The sequence below is a fragment of the Solenopsis invicta genome, chromosome 8 (genome assembly GCF_016802725.1).
Source record: "Solenopsis invicta isolate M01_SB chromosome 8, UNIL_Sinv_3.0, whole genome shotgun sequence".
Classification (NCBI taxonomy): domain Eukaryota; kingdom Metazoa; phylum Arthropoda; class Insecta; order Hymenoptera; family Formicidae; genus Solenopsis; species Solenopsis invicta.
The window spans coordinates 2,041,266-2,058,421 of NC_052671.1; the positions used below are offsets into that span (position 1 = coordinate 2,041,266).

At 30.4% G+C, this 17,156-nt stretch overlaps 3 protein-coding genes across 5 annotated transcripts; 2 read left to right on the forward strand and 1 right to left on the reverse strand.

Annotated features, from left to right (window-relative positions):
- The first annotated feature begins 202 nt into the window (after positions 1 to 202).
- Positions 203 to 3,685, forward strand: LOC105192844 (NADH dehydrogenase [ubiquinone] 1 beta subcomplex subunit 2, mitochondrial). Of its 2 annotated transcripts, XM_011157101.3 has the most exons (4): positions 203 to 403; positions 622 to 745; positions 1,708 to 1,827; positions 3,313 to 3,685. In XM_011157101.3, exons 1-3 carry the CDS (start codon positions 300 to 302, stop codon positions 1,798 to 1,800), a joined length of 321 nt encoding a protein of 106 aa, XP_011155403.1. In that variant the 5' UTR covers positions 203 to 299; the 3' UTR covers positions 1,801 to 1,827; positions 3,313 to 3,685. The 2 variants fall into 2 exon arrangements, with proteins under 2 accessions (XP_011155403.1, XP_011155402.1); XM_011157100.3 differs by lacking the exon at positions 3,313 to 3,685 and having other exon boundaries at positions 1,708 to 1,921.
- LOC105192904 (retinal dehydrogenase 1) lies at positions 2,074 to 10,451 on the reverse strand. Of its 2 annotated transcripts, none has more exons than XM_026134262.2 (10): positions 10,288 to 10,451; positions 7,528 to 7,756; positions 5,922 to 6,026; positions 4,001 to 4,102; positions 3,751 to 3,916; positions 3,266 to 3,570; positions 3,094 to 3,196; positions 2,503 to 3,010; positions 2,353 to 2,427; positions 2,074 to 2,280 (listed from the first exon to the last, which is right to left on the reverse strand). In XM_026134262.2, exons 2-10 carry the CDS (start codon positions 7,558 to 7,560, stop codon positions 2,211 to 2,213), a joined length of 1,467 nt encoding a protein of 488 aa, XP_025990047.1. In that variant the 5' UTR covers positions 7,561 to 7,756; positions 10,288 to 10,451; the 3' UTR covers positions 2,074 to 2,210. The 2 variants fall into 2 exon arrangements, with proteins under 2 accessions (XP_025990047.1, XP_025990048.1); XM_026134263.2 differs by having other exon boundaries at positions 10,349 to 10,449.
- A 3,095-nt stretch (positions 10,452 to 13,546) lies between these two features.
- On the forward strand, positions 13,547 to 16,584 carry LOC105192903 (tektin-4). Its single transcript, XM_026134261.2, has 7 exons — positions 13,547 to 13,903; positions 14,182 to 14,468; positions 14,625 to 14,934; positions 15,011 to 15,225; positions 15,758 to 15,980; positions 16,064 to 16,218; positions 16,300 to 16,584. The coding sequence occupies exons 1-7, from the start codon at positions 13,832 to 13,834 to the stop codon at positions 16,511 to 16,513; spliced, it is 1,476 nt and encodes a 491-aa protein (XP_025990046.2). The 5' UTR covers positions 13,547 to 13,831; the 3' UTR covers positions 16,514 to 16,584.
- Positions 16,585 to 17,156: the final 572 nt, after the last annotated feature.

Here is a 17,156-nt window from a genome sequence, read left to right on the forward strand (position 1 = left end):
GCTCCAAAATGAAGCTAAATCGAACCGTGGCTGCTCTCAGATTTCTTTCTGCTATTAACTCGAAAAAATGAGCGGAGCGGTTTGAACGCGAATCAACAATGGTCTTCCACGGTACGTTGCGTACGAACTGATCGCGAGGTCGCGTCATCTGTCGATACTGCGATTTTCGAGCTATCGAACGCGCATATCGAGAACATCTGATCTAACACTGGGTCACACTGCGCAAGTCAGCGCAGTTCATGTCTTACGAAGATATGAGATGAGTGTCACTTGGTAGGGGACGAGAATTATTTGTAATAATGATAATTTCACGAGGATTAAACTTATTAAAAGTTGCCCATAGAAGTAATCAAGTTAAAACCGTCGCCGCGACGAATCTGCGCTCCGTTAGGCTGTCTCACGGGTAAATAAAATTATTATGTAATTCTATTCTAAGTTATAGGTTATGTTTCAACGTTTCACCATTGAATACTTAAGTGTATCTTGAAAAGTGTTCTATGAAAACATTTTACACGAAAAGAATATGAACGATACTATGACCTAATTGATTTCTTTCTTTATATAATTTATTTTTTTATGTTTGCTATAATATATATTTTTACTGTGTTATTTCTTTATCAGGCATGGAGTGTATCGCGATCTCCCACCAGAAGACAAAGCATGGGTATATGGAGCTGAAGTTATGGGAGGAATAATGTGGTGGTGGGTCTTATGGCATTTTTGGCACGACTGGGGCCACATTGTCGTGAGTATCACGTACACTAATTCTATCATTTCGAATTTATCAATTTTAGCATTAGATTCATATTCAGACTCGTAAAGACTTCTGTACATAAATTATTGCAAAAATTTGAACATTTTTTTAATTTTGATTTTTGCTAGGTTAAATCCATTTTGAATTTACCAATTTTGTCATCAGATTTGTATTCAATGACTTAAGGAACTCCCAAATTTAACCCTGCTGGTCTGTTTGGGTCTATTTGATCCAAAATGATTTTTGTTTTTCTGTAACATGTTTATGTGACAAGTGAGTGTTTTGGTCTTTCATGATTTTGTTCTAACTTTACTGTGATTAAGACAGTTTTCAAGATATGAAACAAAGTCATGAAAGGCCAAAACGCTCACTTGTCACACAAAAATGTTACAAGGAAACAAAAATCATTTTGGGTTAAATAGACTCCAACAGACCAGCAGGGTTAAAGAAACATAATTAAAATCTATTTTACAATCTATCAAGAATTTAATTTAAAACTATTTAGCACGATAGACTATATTTAATATCATGAATATTATATTGACACAAAAAATTCTTTTTGAAGTTATTTAGGCTGTTTAGGTTGTTATTTAGGCTGCATTCCGAAATTCATTGCCTGAAAATCTATAATGTACGTAACGTGAACTATAGATTTTCAATACTGGCAGTACATATCAGAATGCAGCTTTAATTTTAATTGCAATAAAACTTCTCTAGCATGGCCAGCATATCATAGTTATTATATGACAAAATACCTGAAAATAGCCCTTTTTGTCATTTTAATTACAAATTTATCAAAATTATGATAAAGCAATTTGGAAAAACCCAGACACATATTTAGCATCCAAGAAACTACAGAAAATGACTAGTTCTATTTTAGTGGTTATAATTTTTTTTTTTTGTTAAATTGTATTTTTATAATCCTCCAACATAATGATTCTTTTTGTGTTCAGGGAGAGTTCCCATATGAACAACCATCCTCGTGGACAGACGAAGAATTAGGAATACCTCCAGATGATTATCCTGAGCCTGCAACTCGCATATAGATAATTTTACATTCATGTTACGTGAAGGTAAAAAATATATTGTATTTATCATTACACCAAAATAATCAGCAAAATTTTAACATTTACCTAGAATAAAAGTGTTATGTTTATAAAACTAAAATATGATTATTTTGTTTTTTATCTGTTTTACACTTTTACGTTTTATAAATATATTTTCTTAATTTTTTGAGATATGTAGGTCTCGCAAATACATATAAATTTTTTCTCTATATTTTAAAAAGAACGGAATAAGAAGGTATAAACACATATTGATTTCTGAAATTTTATGAACCATTGCATATATCATTTATTAATATTCTGTTACAAAAATTTCATTCAAAGCATTCGTAACAAAAATATAATAAAAATCAAGAGTGTAGACATCATACACAAACATTAGTTCTCACATGTTAGTTCCCTTTTGCGACCCGGATAGAAACGGTTTTAATTTCGAGATATTCCTTCAAGCCTTCTTCTCCCCTAAAAAAAAGATACGAATTTAATAAATTAGCATTTAAATCATCTTAGTTTAATAAATACGTTATAACTTACAATTCACGTCCTATGCCAGATTGTTTGAAACCACCAAATGGCGTTTGCGGTGTAATAGCATCGTAGCAGTTCACCCTAGACATCATTAAGCATACATATCTATACATGTCCATACAGCAAAGTATCATCATGTATTCCTTGCGTACTTACCAAACGCTACCTGCTTCCACGGCTTGCGCAAATTCCATAGCTTTATTAATATCTTTAGTAATTATACCAGAAGCAAGACCGTAGTTAGTGCGATTAGCACGTTCAATTACTTCATTCATGGTATCGAATTTCAAAATTGTTTGAACCGGGCCAAATATTTCTTCTTTGGCGATCCTCATATCATCGGTAACATTTGAAAAAACTGTAGGTTCTACGAAATAGCCAATGTCACCTTTGCGAGTTCCACCTGTTTCTACTACAGCGCCTTGCTGTTTGCCCGAATTGATTAAGTTCATAACTTTATCTAACATCTCTTGATCGATTTGCGGGCCTTGATTCATGTTAGAATCAAATGGATCACCTACTTTTCTGTTAAGCGCTAATTGTTTAGCATGTTTTACAAAATCGTCATATATCTTAGAATGTACAAATGTTCGTGATCCTGCGCAACAATTTTGTCCATGATTTGAAAATATCGCATTATGAGCAATTTCTGCAGCCTCTTTCACTGTAAATACAGACAAAGAGATATTCATATAATTAATTATCCAACAAAGTACACTAAAATCTCTTATTATTCTTACAACATACCGTCCGCGTCATCGAAAACAACGAGCGGGCTCTTGCCACCTAATTCAAGGCTGACACGCTTAAGATTACTTTTACCAGCAGCTACCATTATGGAATGTCCGACCTAGAGATTGAGGATGTCAATGCATATATATTTCTATCAATACAATTATACTGAATAAAATGTAAATACCTCAGTGGATCCGGTAAAGGCAACTTTTTGAATTTCTGGATGTTCAGCAATAGCTGCGCCAGCAGTTGGACCGTAACCTGGAATGACATTTATAACACCTGCTGGAAAGCCTGCCTCCTTAGCTAAAGCGGCCGCATAAAGCGCGGTCAACGGTGTTTGTTCCGCTGGCTTTAAGATCAAAGTACATCCAGTAGCCAAGGCAGGGCCCCATTTCCAAGCCAACATCATGAAAGGATAATTCCAAGGAATGATTTGTCCTACAATGCCAATTGGCTCCTTTCGCGTCATTGTAATACTGGCGTCGCCTAGTCAAATAATAAATAGAATTACTTATTGTTACTCAATTTGTATTATATCTGTCACGGTGAAAAAATAATAATTGATAGATGAACTTTAATAAAGTATATTAATTTACTGCAATGCTATCCACAGAGGTGATAAGGAGATAATTATCTCTAAATGGCGATAATTTTAAGAATAAATACCTGTTGGAATAGTAGTCCCAAGTATCTTATCACACCATCCTGCATAATAACGAAGAAAAGCAACACTTGCTTGAATATCCTGTACAGCACTCGTATATGTTTTTCCATTATCAAGAGTTTCGAGGGTGGCGATATAGTCTAAATCGCGCGTAATAAGATCTGCGAACTATTTTATTGATTTACATTTAATATAGTTAATGTTTGCATTAGGCTATAAAAAATATATTTCTAATTTTAGGTAAAATTTTACCCTGTTCATAAGTAGCCCACGGACGTATGGATTCATAGTGCGCCATTTCGAATTTCTATTAAATGCTCGTTTAGCAGCTTCTACTGCTTTATCTACATCAGCCTGAAAAGAAATTTATTCTTAAATTACAATTAATTTTTAATATTATTAATTTGTAATTTTTGATAAAAAAAAAGAAGTTTTGATAACGGTATGCAAAATTGAAATTATTTTTCTATTGGTTAACTGCTTTCATTACTAGCCGCACAATTAAATAAATTTATTAAGTATGCATACGCAAGCATACATGTGTAAATTTATTGAAGCGTATAGATGACAAAATTGCATAGTTATTTTAACTTGAGCAAGCAACTGGTAAATATGAAAAATTATAATTATAAGTCACATTTGTGCTAAACTGGCTTATTCAAATAAACTGGAGTGTATGACTCATATCAGATTACGATTACGGTTTTCAGTTAACGGTTGAAGGACTGATAAATAAGCTACTATCATAACTCTGCAACCAGCAACTCGTAGCCAGAACTTGCTGCATTGTAATTGATCGAAATAGAATCATTAATCGGGAATTGTTAACCGGCAACTCATAATCTGATATGGAGGGCAGAGTTACAATAATATTTGAAATAATTCCATTTTAAATATGTATTTGAAATGAAAATAGCATTTTATATTTCTTTTTTAAATGCTTCTTCCAATCAAAATTACTTTCATTTTACATTTGAAATAAAAAAAGCTATACATTTGTATGGTTGTAATGGTTTTTCTAGCGTCATTGACGCGTAAAAAGAATTAAGTTCTGTGATTGGCGAACTTAACGTTTGCAAGCATCATTTGTCCTTGTTTAACTTTCGGTGAACAACAAGGATGAAATACTTAATTCCGTAAACGTTACGAACAACTTTCTCATGGTTTTATTATGTATCAAATCAATCAAAATAAATAGAACGTTGTCCATACTCTTACTTCTAAAGACACTAGTCAAGAGCAATTCAAAACAAAGTGTTAAAAACAAACAACGTGTTTATCAAATAAGTCTATGAAATATACATATCTAAATAAACTACATGTACTAGAAAAATCATTTTGCATTTACAAACCATTTAAAATATTTATCCAATTTACATTTAAAATGGAAAACTTATTTTACATTTTAGGAATACATTTTTTAAAGTATTCTACAGTTGGCATTTTAAATGCAAATCGGAAAGTATTTTATTTAGCCCTGGATATAGGTGTATAGGCTTAAATCATTCAAAAGTTGGTATTGCGAATAAAAATATAATTTATAAGTATCACTACATATTATCCGTAGATACGTGTATATGTAGACGTGTAATTATTACGTATTCCTCTTGAAGATATAAAAGAAAGTGAACTGAGATAATAAAATACAAATAATATGATAAGATAACCCTCTGATATTCATCTCTCAGACACAAACAAGTTATTTGTGTCGTAACAAAATTGAAAATTATTTTCAACTTTATACAATTCAATTTTTCGGGTTGTATAAATCAAGTGACGTTATCTTTTAATTCAGTTTATTATTCATTTAAATTCTAAATTCTTCCTTTAAATTATAAAGATGAAAATTTAGTGGATAAATGCTAACAGTGTAATTCAATTTAATGAAGAATATAATTATTACGTCATTGTTTTTCAATACGTTAAATCATTCTTTTTTAATATTGAATCAACTTAAAACAAAGATTTTTAATATTAGTTGTTTTTTAATCTAAAGATTTATAAAAATGGCAAAATAGCATGAAGTCCATAAAAAAGAAAATATTTTGTATAAAATAGAAAATGTGATTTTATGTTTTCGGCTATAAGTTAGTGGGTTGCATAAAATTCACAAGTAGGGGACTACAGGTTGTATTAGTTCTAGGTGATATAATTAAAGATGTGAAAATTTTACCTTATCTCCTTCGGCGATTTCAGCAATAACCTTACCATTAGCAGGATTTATCGTAGAAAATTTACGACCACTCACAGCATCCACAAACTCATTGTCGATGAACAACTGTAAAAAGTATATTTAATATGAATGATAATGAGATAAAAAAATTGCTGATTTAAAAAATCATGAAACTAAGGGGTTGAAATACTAACAAAGTAGAGTCACAAAACATTTTTAGATTCATCCCGATTTTTCACCATTCTTTGTAATCGTTATTCAATTTTAATGAAAATATATTTAAATTCATGTTTTACTTTAAATGAAAGTTGATATATCCTTTAAATGAAATCACATTCGAAAATTAACTAAATAAAGGAGAAATAAAAAAGTTCAAAAAATAAGCTTGAAAAAATGTGAATTAAATCAATAATTTATGGTACATACAAAATAGCGCAGTATGTTTCGACTTTATTTAGTCATCATCAACCATCGTTAAATTGAAAAATAAATACATATATTTAATTACTTAAAAACAATAAACCGTTGGAAAAAGTAGGAACCGAAAAGAAAGAAGAGAAAAATCACATTGACAAAGGTTAGATGCTTAAATAGTATAAATAATGTAAATAATAACGAAAATGTCATGCGGATTAAAATTGAAACAATATGAAAATCGGTTTTTTTAATAAGTCGGTTACAATTAAATAAATTTGATAAATTAAAATGGTACGTATTGCAATCGATTTTTGGTTTAAAAACGAGAAAAAATGGAGTCAGAAAACTTGGAACGGTGTCACAAAATTTGTTGCAATCAGAGTATTGAAATTCATGGCCGATTAATTTAAAATTGTAAGCGTGTAAATATACATACAGGGTGTTCAGTTCTCGAAATCGATTACAAGAAAATGCAATAAAAAATATGCAGGGTGTTCAAAAAGTCCGGGACATTCAACCGGTCCGGGACTTTTTGAACACTCTGCATATTTTTTATTGCATTTTCTTGTAATCGATTTCGAGACCTTTCCAAAACACTACAAGAAAGTTTATTTTCGTTGAGTATTTTCCGAGTTGTGAGGCTTGAAAGCTGTAATGTACTGTAACTTTCAAGCTTCACAACTCGAAAAATACTTAACGAAAATACATTAGTTTATAGTGTTTTGGAAAGGTCTTGAGATAAGCTACAAGAATATGCAATAAAAAGTAGGCAGTTCCATTTAAAAAAGTTAATGTGATTTTGATCTGACCTTGGCGACGCCATCCAAAGTCAAACTGATAAGATCAGTAAATAGATCTTTTGAAACCCTACAACTTTTATCTGAAACATTTTTTTTTTTTAAATGCTTAGTTTTCGAGATATTTTGCCAGTCCGAGACTTTTTGAACACCCTGTATATGTATAATTGAGTACTATTAAAGTTATTAAATAGTTAAATTGTGTAGAGTGAAGAGAGTGTAGATTGAAAAGCGTAACTTCTTTAAATAAGCTGAAAGGGATTTTTATGTAGACAACATAAGAGAATTCGTCTATTATTTTAAATCTTTATTGTATTGAATCTAATGTATTATATTTAGTAAAAGAAAAAAGATTTTTGCATTCTATGAAACAATACGAGATATCAACTTACTTGAGTATATTTAATTTCTGCTTGCTTTGCCATTTTCTTCTCAGCGATGCAATGATGTCTACACTCGACAACGGTCGACGGGTAAGTGCTTGAACGGTGGTTATAGAAGCGACGCCGACGTCGCTAACGTCGTTAAGAGATTATTTCCGGCACGTGATAAGATTGCTTAGCAATGTCAATTCTGTTATTCTTATTCGTATTTATATCGTTTTCGGAGCTGTACGGTTAACTGAAAAATAAATAAATAAATAAATAAATAGGAAGATATTATGATATTATACCAATATTTCCTATAATAATAATGTACTTAATATTTATAAATATTGCTAATATATGCAAATATAATAAATGATATTACTGGTATAATGTCTATACTATTTCTGTTATTATCTTTTCATGTTTCTTTTATTTTTTCATAAATAATAATATATGCAAATCTAACAAATGATGTCATTGCTACAATGACTATACTATTTTACCATTATTTCTTCATATGTTTGCAACTAAAATTTATTTTTTTCTATTTGAAAAAAAAAAGTATCTCTTTGTTATTTCACATTTCTGTTTTATAATTCAACACATGATAATTAAATTGTATTAACGATTTACTGAGAATAATGTAATGTACAATGTAATCATTTCTCGGTAGTAAAATACTCCACATTCTGTTTCATTGAAACTTCGCTAAATGCAGTAGCTCTTGAGCTATTTTAAGATCATCGCGCAGTTAGTAGTTAGTTCTACCTAGTTAGTTCTACCTAGTAGTTAGTTCTGTTTTAAAATTAACTGCTGTTGTAAAGCAATTTTGCTAATTAAATAAAATTATTGAATCACATATTCCTGATTTTATGCTTTTGAGTTTAATTATATGTTTGAATTTATTAAGAAACTTTTTACCAGTAACTATGTATTATAATTAGACTGACTATTCGACTCGGCAATCTGAACTGACGAAGAGATTTTTACATAGGGTATCTTCGTGCCATGCCCTAACTTTGATAGGATAACACCGGGTCATCAATATTTTCGCATACAGGCTGCATTACAAAAAAATGCCTACATAAGCAATATAATTATCTCGTAATAACATTTAATTGGATGCTTTTTCCATATTATTCCATGTTAAACAAGCATATTACATTAGTAAGAAGAGAAATATCAATTTTATTGCTTAAAAAAGCGATTACTCAATTTACCTTTTCTTCAAGTAAAGGTTATCTTTAAGAAAGAATAATTTCTTGATATTACACGAAAAGAAAAGATTAGAAATGCAGTCATAAATATAGTTTATTCAGCCATATTACACGCTTAATGTAGCCACTACCATATTAATGTGCCATACACTTATATCTCGATAGCCCAATATTGTTAATGGTAGCATATACGTCAGTTTAGATTATCCAAAATGTATGTTTAGTTAAACTGACTATACTTGATACTCGAGACACGTATAGTTGCAGTAGGTATATGTATAACTACATTATACTATTTAAAAAGATTAAAATATTATAGATGACTTAAAAAAGATACTTTTGCGCTAGCATAAATATATTTTAATATATAAAATTAACAATTGTTCGGAGGATTTGATAGATATTTGTGCAATTTATTGTATCTTGATCTGATCTACTATCTAATTAAAAATAAAAGTTGCATTTTATATATTGAATGGATAATATAATTATTACTGAGATCGCTGTTATATACAAAAAATATATTTGTATTATTAACTTAACTATTCGTATGGTTATCAATTTCTCATGATTTCTCTACGTGTAGTCTTAAAACATATTCATCATAAATTCTCATCATATACTCGAAAAAAGAATTTATACTTTTCAAAGAATATTATAAAATTTTATCGAAGGAAAGTCAGAATAATAACAGCAAACAGAATTTTTATTTAAATTTAATATTCTTAAAGAATTAAATTATTGGATTCAGAATATATTTGAATAAGTTTAATGCATATCATAAACTTATAATACATTTGTGGATACATGAATTTATGAAAAAAAATAATTTTTATTTATTTCAAATAATTGACAATAAGTATTTTTTGCGTATAAAGAAATACGTAAATATTTTTATTTATAGACCTAGATACATTTTAATATTATAGATTATTTAAAAAATGCTAATATCTTGAATTTCGTCACTTGTATATATTTAAAATTAATCAATTTTCTTTAACACAAAGAGAATAGGCTAGTTTAATTTAAAAACATCTCTCCTTTAGAAGAACGACATGATATGATTTGTCCAGTTGTGCGTATTAAACCTAAATCCGTTTCGCCAGATGTGTTTCCGAACAACATATTAAATTAACAGAAATTTATATTTTACTGGATATAAATGTCTACAATTTTTAACTCTATATATGTATATATCCTAACGTATAATAAACCTTTAAAATATAAGTCGTAAAGTACGCTACGTACATTACTTTGCTCCTTTGATTATCACACGAAATGTCGGATATTTCAAACAAACACGATTGTGGCAACCAAAGGCAGAACGTTTCGCAACAACAACCTGAGGTAAATTCTTTCACTCTCATTAACTCACACATATATCGACATATACGATAGCAACATTATCTCATTAATATACGTATAAATAAGCTGTTATTAAGAAGACTATAGAAAATTAATTCCGAACGTGTGTATATTGGCTGAAAGATTATATTTATTTATTATATTGTCATACACGATATACAATTTATTGTTTTCTTATCTCGCGACAAACCAGAAGAAATACCTTGCGATGAAGCGCGGATGTGATAGCGGAGAAGACGTCGAGAAACCGCTTTATTAATTACCTCAGTCAGAGGATGAATATCTGACAAAATCCGAGCACACACTGAGATCTCTTGAATTATGGACCACGGGCAAAATAACCTACTTTCGCGATGGTGAAATAACGGGTTTGAGACTGATCGATACTCCATCACCTTCTATTAAGTGAATCGTGCGCGCGCAGTTTGAATATTTTTCGGCAATCGAATGAGAAATTTGCGATATCCCATCAGTATGTAATTCAATATAATTTGCGATCAATTGAAGTCGCGTCTAGAATTTAATTAATGTGCTTTTTTACTGCATAAGACAAGGAAGTTAAAAGAACTATAAAAATCTGTCGATGGAGCGTTAAAGTTGAAACTTCAAGCTTTAAAATGCTTTTTTTAATTTTTTTTTTTTTTTTTTTTTTTTTACGATGATTTTTCGCCGAGTTACAGTCATTTGAAAATAGTTTATCTTTTGGTGTCTAGAAAGTGTCCCTTTTTTTTTGTGTGTATATTACTGCATCAAAATTAAATTTATATACATGTGCAAATTTTTTAGCACACTATTCTTTCTTATTAGATATTTAAACATAATTTTAAGAACTCAACATTGTATTTTCATGAAGTCCACATTCTGAATTATTTTGTTTTCCGAATTATTTTCATTTTATACACATACACTGCAAAATTTTAGTATGAATCTAATATTTGCATACGTTGACTGCTGTAGACGCCATAGGTAAAGAATTGATAAAACATCTAAATTTCTTAAGATATTTTATTTTCAATATAAACTCAATAAACCTTACTTTGTCTCCTTCAGCGATTTCTGCAATAACCTTACCATCAACGGGATTTATTGTAAGAAATTTATGACCTCTCACAGCATCCACAAATTCATTATCGATGAACAACTATAAAAGAATATTTAATATGATTGATAATAAGACATTAATAATTGCTGATTTAAAAAGTAATAAAATCTAAGCAATCAAAATGCTGGCAAAGTCAAATAAAAAAAAACATTTTTAGATTTATTGGTTTTTTACTAATCTTTATAATGGTTATTCTATTTTAAATAAAATATATAATATTCAAATTCATATTTTACTTCAAATAAAAGTTGATATATTCTTTAAATAAAATCAAATTACACTTGAAGATTAACTAAGCAAAGGAAAATTAAGAAGGTTTAAAAAAACGAGCTTAATTAAAATGCGAGTTAAATCAACAATTTATAATACATACATATAATCAAAATAATGCAGTATATTTCGATTTTATTTTGTCATCATGAGCAAGGGCGGATTTCTCATTAAGCTGGATAAGGTATAACTTAGGGCGGCAGATTTTAGGGAGCGGCAAATTTTTCATTTTTGAAATTAAAAAATTTATTAATACCTATTTCCTATTTTATTATCTATTTTTTATATTTGATTAATAAAAAAATTCCCCCTTGCTTCACTGTCATTAAGGGGCGGTAAATGTGATTCAGCTTAGGGTTGGCGGAAACCAAAATCCGTCCTTGATCATGAGTCGTCGTTAAGTCAAAAAACAAATACATAAGTTCAAATATTCAAAAACAATAAATTTTTAGTAAATATAGCCAAAGGGAAAGAAGAGTAAAGCCACATTAAAAAAGGTAAGGTTGAATGTAGTATAATGTAATATAATGGAAATAATCACTAAAACGTCGTACAGATAAAAAAAACACAATTTAATAATTGGTTTCTATAAGAAGGTTACAATTAAATTGGTTACAATTAAATATTGGTAAATTAAAATAAAACGTGTCGCAACTGATTTTTGTTCAAAAGTGAGAAAAAATGGAGTAAAAAAAATAAAATATGGAACGGTGTCACAAAATTTGATGTAAAGTATTGCAATTAGTGTTTAATAAATTTAAAATTAATTTAAAAGTACATATACATATATGTAATTAATTAGTATTAAAGTGCCAATAAAGTAGTTGAACGGTATAGAGTGAAGAACAGGGGCGAATTAGGACTCATGCCGCCCCTAGACATCTCTATTAAATCTTTGCTGTCCTTATTCAAGCCTTAAATGTAACTTAAATTAATCAAATTTTATATTCTGCAAATTCTGTTTTTTTCTTATATTATTTTATGTAAAAGATTTTAGTTAATTGTGTCAGCCATTACAAGATAAGTTAAAAAAAAACTGTTTTACAAAATGCCGTCCTTCTAAATTTGCCGCCCTTAGACAATAGCCTAAATTAGGCTTGGGAGCTAATCCGACCCTGGTGAAGAGAGTACAGCGCGAGATTGAAAAGCGCGATGAAGCTTTTTTAAACAAGTGAGCCCATTGAGTCTTTTACATTGACAACATAACAGGATTTTTTTATTTTTTTAAATCTTTATTGTATTGAGTCTAAAGTAAAAAAAAGAGACTTTCATATTATATGAAACAATATGAGAAATCAACTGCACAAATATGAAGTACTTTTGATTAACTCAAGATGTATAAAATTGAAAATTGATGGTTTATGATATTTCAGACCCTTCATAGAAGCTTTCCTTTCTACAATCTTATATAGTATTCTAACTTTAGATAGAGTATATGCGAATAACATATACAAACGGACCTGTTCAAACGTGTTTTTTTCCGATTTTTTTTTTTTATATAAGATTACTCACAAAAAAGTTACACTCACATGGTGGTCCTACAGACCCCAACAAAATTTTGCTGCCGTACCGTTCGAATTCTAGTTGTCCAATAAAGTTGATCAACCATATTAATTGAAAGAGGAGATTTCAAACTTGTTTGACCCCTTGGTTCGAACCTTCTATCTCATTCTGCCTTCACACAACAAGCGTTCAAAACTTCAGAAAAAGCTGCTTGACTCTCTAATGTGTTCAAGGGTTAAAAAATATTCATTATAAATTTTAGAAAAAACTCATACTCGAAAAATGAATTTTTACTTTTTCGAAGAATATAAAATTTTATCGAAGATGAGTCAGAATAATAAGCAAATAGAATTTTTGCTTGAATTTAATATTCTTGAAGTATTAAAATTACTGGATTCAGAATATATTTTGAACAAATTTAAAGCTTGTGATAAACTTATGATAGATTTGTGATGTTACAAATAAATTTATGAAATACGTGATATAATAATATTTATTTTGAAAATAAATATGAGTTTGTATTTTAGAATATAGATTATAAAAAAAAAACTAATATCTTGAACTTAGTCACTTGCATATATTCAATATTAATCAATTTTCTTTGACACAAAGGGAATGCGCTAGGTTAACTCAGAAACATCTACCCTTCTTTAGAACGACGTGATGTGATTCGTACAACTGTGCGTATTAAATCAATAAACCCGGTTTACCAGACGTGTTTCCGGACGACAGACTAAATTAACAGAAATTCACATTTCACTGTACGTAAACGTACAATTCAACCTATCCTAAGCCTGTTTAATATACGTTCAAAATATAAATTATAAAAGACGTTACGTACGTTACTTCGCTTTTTTGATTGCCTTACGAAATGTCGGATATTCCGAACGAACACGATTGTTGTGGCGACAACCCACAGCAAGTTTCGCAACAGCAACCAGAGGTAAGTCCTTTTTATCTCATTAGTTTACATTAATTATATTAATTACAAATGTATCAACTCATACAATAGTAACATTATCTTATTAACACATGCATAAATAAGCTAGCTATTATTAAAGAAGATTATATATGGAAAGCAAATTCCGAACAGTACTTATATATGCTTTAAAAGATTTATTATTTATTCACTGTATTGTTACACACATGTATTGTATTGTTAAACAGCAGTACACACATACACAATCTATACTGTTTTCTTATCTCATGACACACTAGAAGGAACAACCATGCTTTACGATGGAGCACGGTGGTGGCGGAGACAACGTGGAGAAACCTCCGCTTTATTTACCTCAGCCAGAGGATGAATATCCGTCAAAGCCCGAACACACAATGGGACCTCTCGGTCCATGGGCTACGGGCAAAGTAACTTGTTCTCGCGAGGGTGGAATAACGGGAGTGAAACCAGTCGCAGATCGGTATTCCGTCACCCTTTACGGACCAAGTGAATGGCGCGCGCACAATTTGAATGTCTTCCGACAATCGAATGAGAGAATCTGCGATGCCCAGTGCGTAATTCAATATAATTTGCTATTATTTAAAATCGCGTCTAGAATTTGATTCGCAAAACTCATTAGTGAAGAATTTCTCGATCCGATATTCCATAACGTTGCACTACAAATGGGATATTACTTTTATTATTATAATAAAAATGGTCTTCTTAGAGTCACAGCAAATGGTGCAAAGCAATGTGTGGATCAAACGTACGCAGCAGCCAACAAGGTGCAATCGGAAACGACAGAACATTTGAAAACACGGGCTAACGTAGTATATCGCTGGAAGGCGGAATTAGAACATGCGATTGCTGCCCTCGCGGAAGAGACGGGATTATTAGAGATCGATCGTCGTCGTGTAAAGCGATCCTTATCAGTACTGACCATTCCTGCGTCGATCGCGAACGAGTTTTTGCAGTTGCGTTCCTGTCGTATGGACTCTGATCTCGTCCGTGATAACGTCGAAGAGCAACTCATGAAGGTTGAATCTTAAATTAATTCATTGAAATAATCCTGTTTCTTTCCCGTTTCATATTTTAGTTCGCGTTACGTTCCAGGAAATATCCCTTATTTCGGAGATTCGAGATTTACTGAGCAGAACCCTTGAGCAGATTGACACGCAGATGGTCGAGCTGAGGTCCGCGAAAGTGCGGACGGAAAATGATTGGTCTGACAAAATTCATACGTACAATCTAGAGTCCGTATGTGTGAATTTGTCTAACGATTCTCCGCTTCTATTGTGGAAAGCTGGAGCTACGAGAGTCCCAGCCGAGTGAGTACACACCATATATTTGAAATATGCAAAGCTGACGAAAAAACATCGCAAATTGAAAATTTTAGATCCGGTCCTATCGGTTTCTTCAACTTCAAAACTCAAAATTGATCGTATTATTTCATTTTTCTCTTCAACTTTCTTCAAATTGTAATTTATTTATGTAAAATATAGCACTTTATATTAATAGTTTAATAATTATTTAATGAAAAAATTAGATTAATTATGATCAGTTTTAAATTTTGTAACTATTATTAAATTTAATTGAACGATAAAGTAAATTGGAGATGGTGGCTACATTTCAAAATAATATACCTTTGCTGTTTTTAGCATAAGGACCATGGAACGTAGAAAAATTTAAGCAGTAAAACTTGAGCAGAAAGTGACTCAGATTGTTAAACTTAAAGCATAACGTAAGCAATAATAAATCGAAACTGTTGATTTTCTTATTGTTTACGTTCTACTACTCAAGTTTTTACGTGTGTTTTAAACTTCTGATGCAATTAATTTACATAATTGATATTTTTTTTAGTCAATCAACTCCTACGAGCTACGAACACTTCACGCAAGAAGTATTAACTGCTGGCGAGGCTGCTAAACAAAGATCAATAAAACTAAGGTCCACCTTGAACGACATATACACTAATTCCATTAAAGATCTACGCGATCAAGCGACTTGCGTTGACATTGCACTGTCAGAAAATATAAAACTCACACAGGATTGCCTTCAGCAATTAGAAAAAGAATTACTTCGCGTAAGATTTGTGAACGCAATAAAAGATAACATGTGCAAAAAATTAGGTAAAACATAGCGAGAAAAAAACTTTTTTATTTTTAGTGCCTGCAAGAACTAGCAAATACAGAAAAGCTGATTGAGGAACTTCGGGATTCAACAAAGGGATTAAACAATGCTATGAAATTAGCACAAACAAGATTAGATAACAGATTGAATCGGCGCAATATTGAAAGCTGTCGAGATACACCTCAATATGCGTGAGTAGCTGAAAGTAAAATAATTTATCTAGCAAATTAATGGAATATTATCAATAAAAAAAAAACTTTTATTTTATTTAGCCTTATTGAAGAAGTGAAATCACTTAGCGAACAAACCTCTGCTATATTAGTAGAATTAAAACGAGCTGAAGATTCACAGGCGGAATTAGTCAAAGCAAGAGGAATCCTTGAACATGAAATAATGGTAAAACGAAAAAGTTTGTACATAGACAAGGAACGAGGTCAGCTATTGCGTACATTCTTCCCTTCTACTACAGATATATCTGGATTTTAATAAATTAAATATATAATGTAAAACATATAATAACAAATATTATTTAAAATTAAATATATTAACTACATCAATTTCTTCTTTTTAATTTACTTTATTATTTACTACCATGTATTCTTTCAAATAAAGCTAGAATATATGAAGTATTTTTTTATGCACATTAATATTTAGACTTTATACAACTTTTTTTCTTGTACTCGGTATGGAGGTCAGTTTCAAAAATCGTTTTATACTTGAAGAAGAAGAATAAAAAATCTTTAGTAAAATTTCGGATTCCAACATTTTATTCATGATAGGGGTAACGTCTGTTGAGCCTTTTATCCATATTTATTATTGGCGAATATTTTCTTATCAAAAGTCTCTAAAAAATATATAAAAGTAAACGAATGTTTTCTTCAGTAATAATTATAGGACTAACTCTCTTCATTTTAAATGTAATCATTTTTTTTACGCAAGAAATATTAAGTACTATTTTTTTTATATGAAACAGAAGCATTGAAATCCTAATACTGAACTTTATCGGTTCCGGCATAAGTTAATGGTTATTGTCTGCATAAATAAGCTTCTATTATGTTCCTTTCTTTTGAAGACCTCCTGTAACCCGGATTCTGTAACTCCTTAGCGACAATTCGGTATCGTTACAGTG

Bases quoted from the DNA above. Each gene is read 5' to 3' on its own strand.
- LOC105192903 (XM_026134261.2), top strand. From the start codon at position 13,832: ATGTCGGATATTCCGAACGAACACGATTGTTGTGGCGACAACCCACAG. The intron at 14,935-15,010 runs GTTGAATCTTAA...GTTACGTTCCAG, and splicing joins TCGAAGAGCAACTCATGAAG to GAAATATCCCTTATTTCGGA. The intron at 16,219-16,299 runs GTGAGTAGCTGA...TATTTTATTTAG, and splicing joins CGAGATACACCTCAATATGC to CCTTATTGAAGAAGTGAAAT.
- LOC105192844 (XM_011157101.3), top strand. From the start codon at position 300: ATGATAATTTCACGAGGATTAAACTTATTAAAAGTTGCCCATAGAAGT. The intron at 404-621 runs GTAAATAAAATT...TTTCTTTATCAG, and splicing joins TCCGTTAGGCTGTCTCACGG to GCATGGAGTGTATCGCGATC. The intron at 746-1,707 runs GTGAGTATCACG...TTTTGTGTTCAG, and splicing joins ACGACTGGGGCCACATTGTC to GGAGAGTTCCCATATGAACA.
- LOC105192904 (XM_026134262.2), bottom strand. From the start codon at position 7,560: ATGGCAAAGCAAGCAGAAATTAAATATACTCAA. The intron at 4,103-5,921 runs GTAAAATTTTCA...ATTTCTTTTCAG, and splicing joins AAATCGCCGAAGGAGATAAG to GCTGATGTAGATAAAGCAGT. The intron at 2,428-2,502 runs GTAAGTACGCAA...AATGATGTCTAG, and splicing joins GTGGAAGCAGGTAGCGTTTG to GGTGAACTGCTACGATGCTA.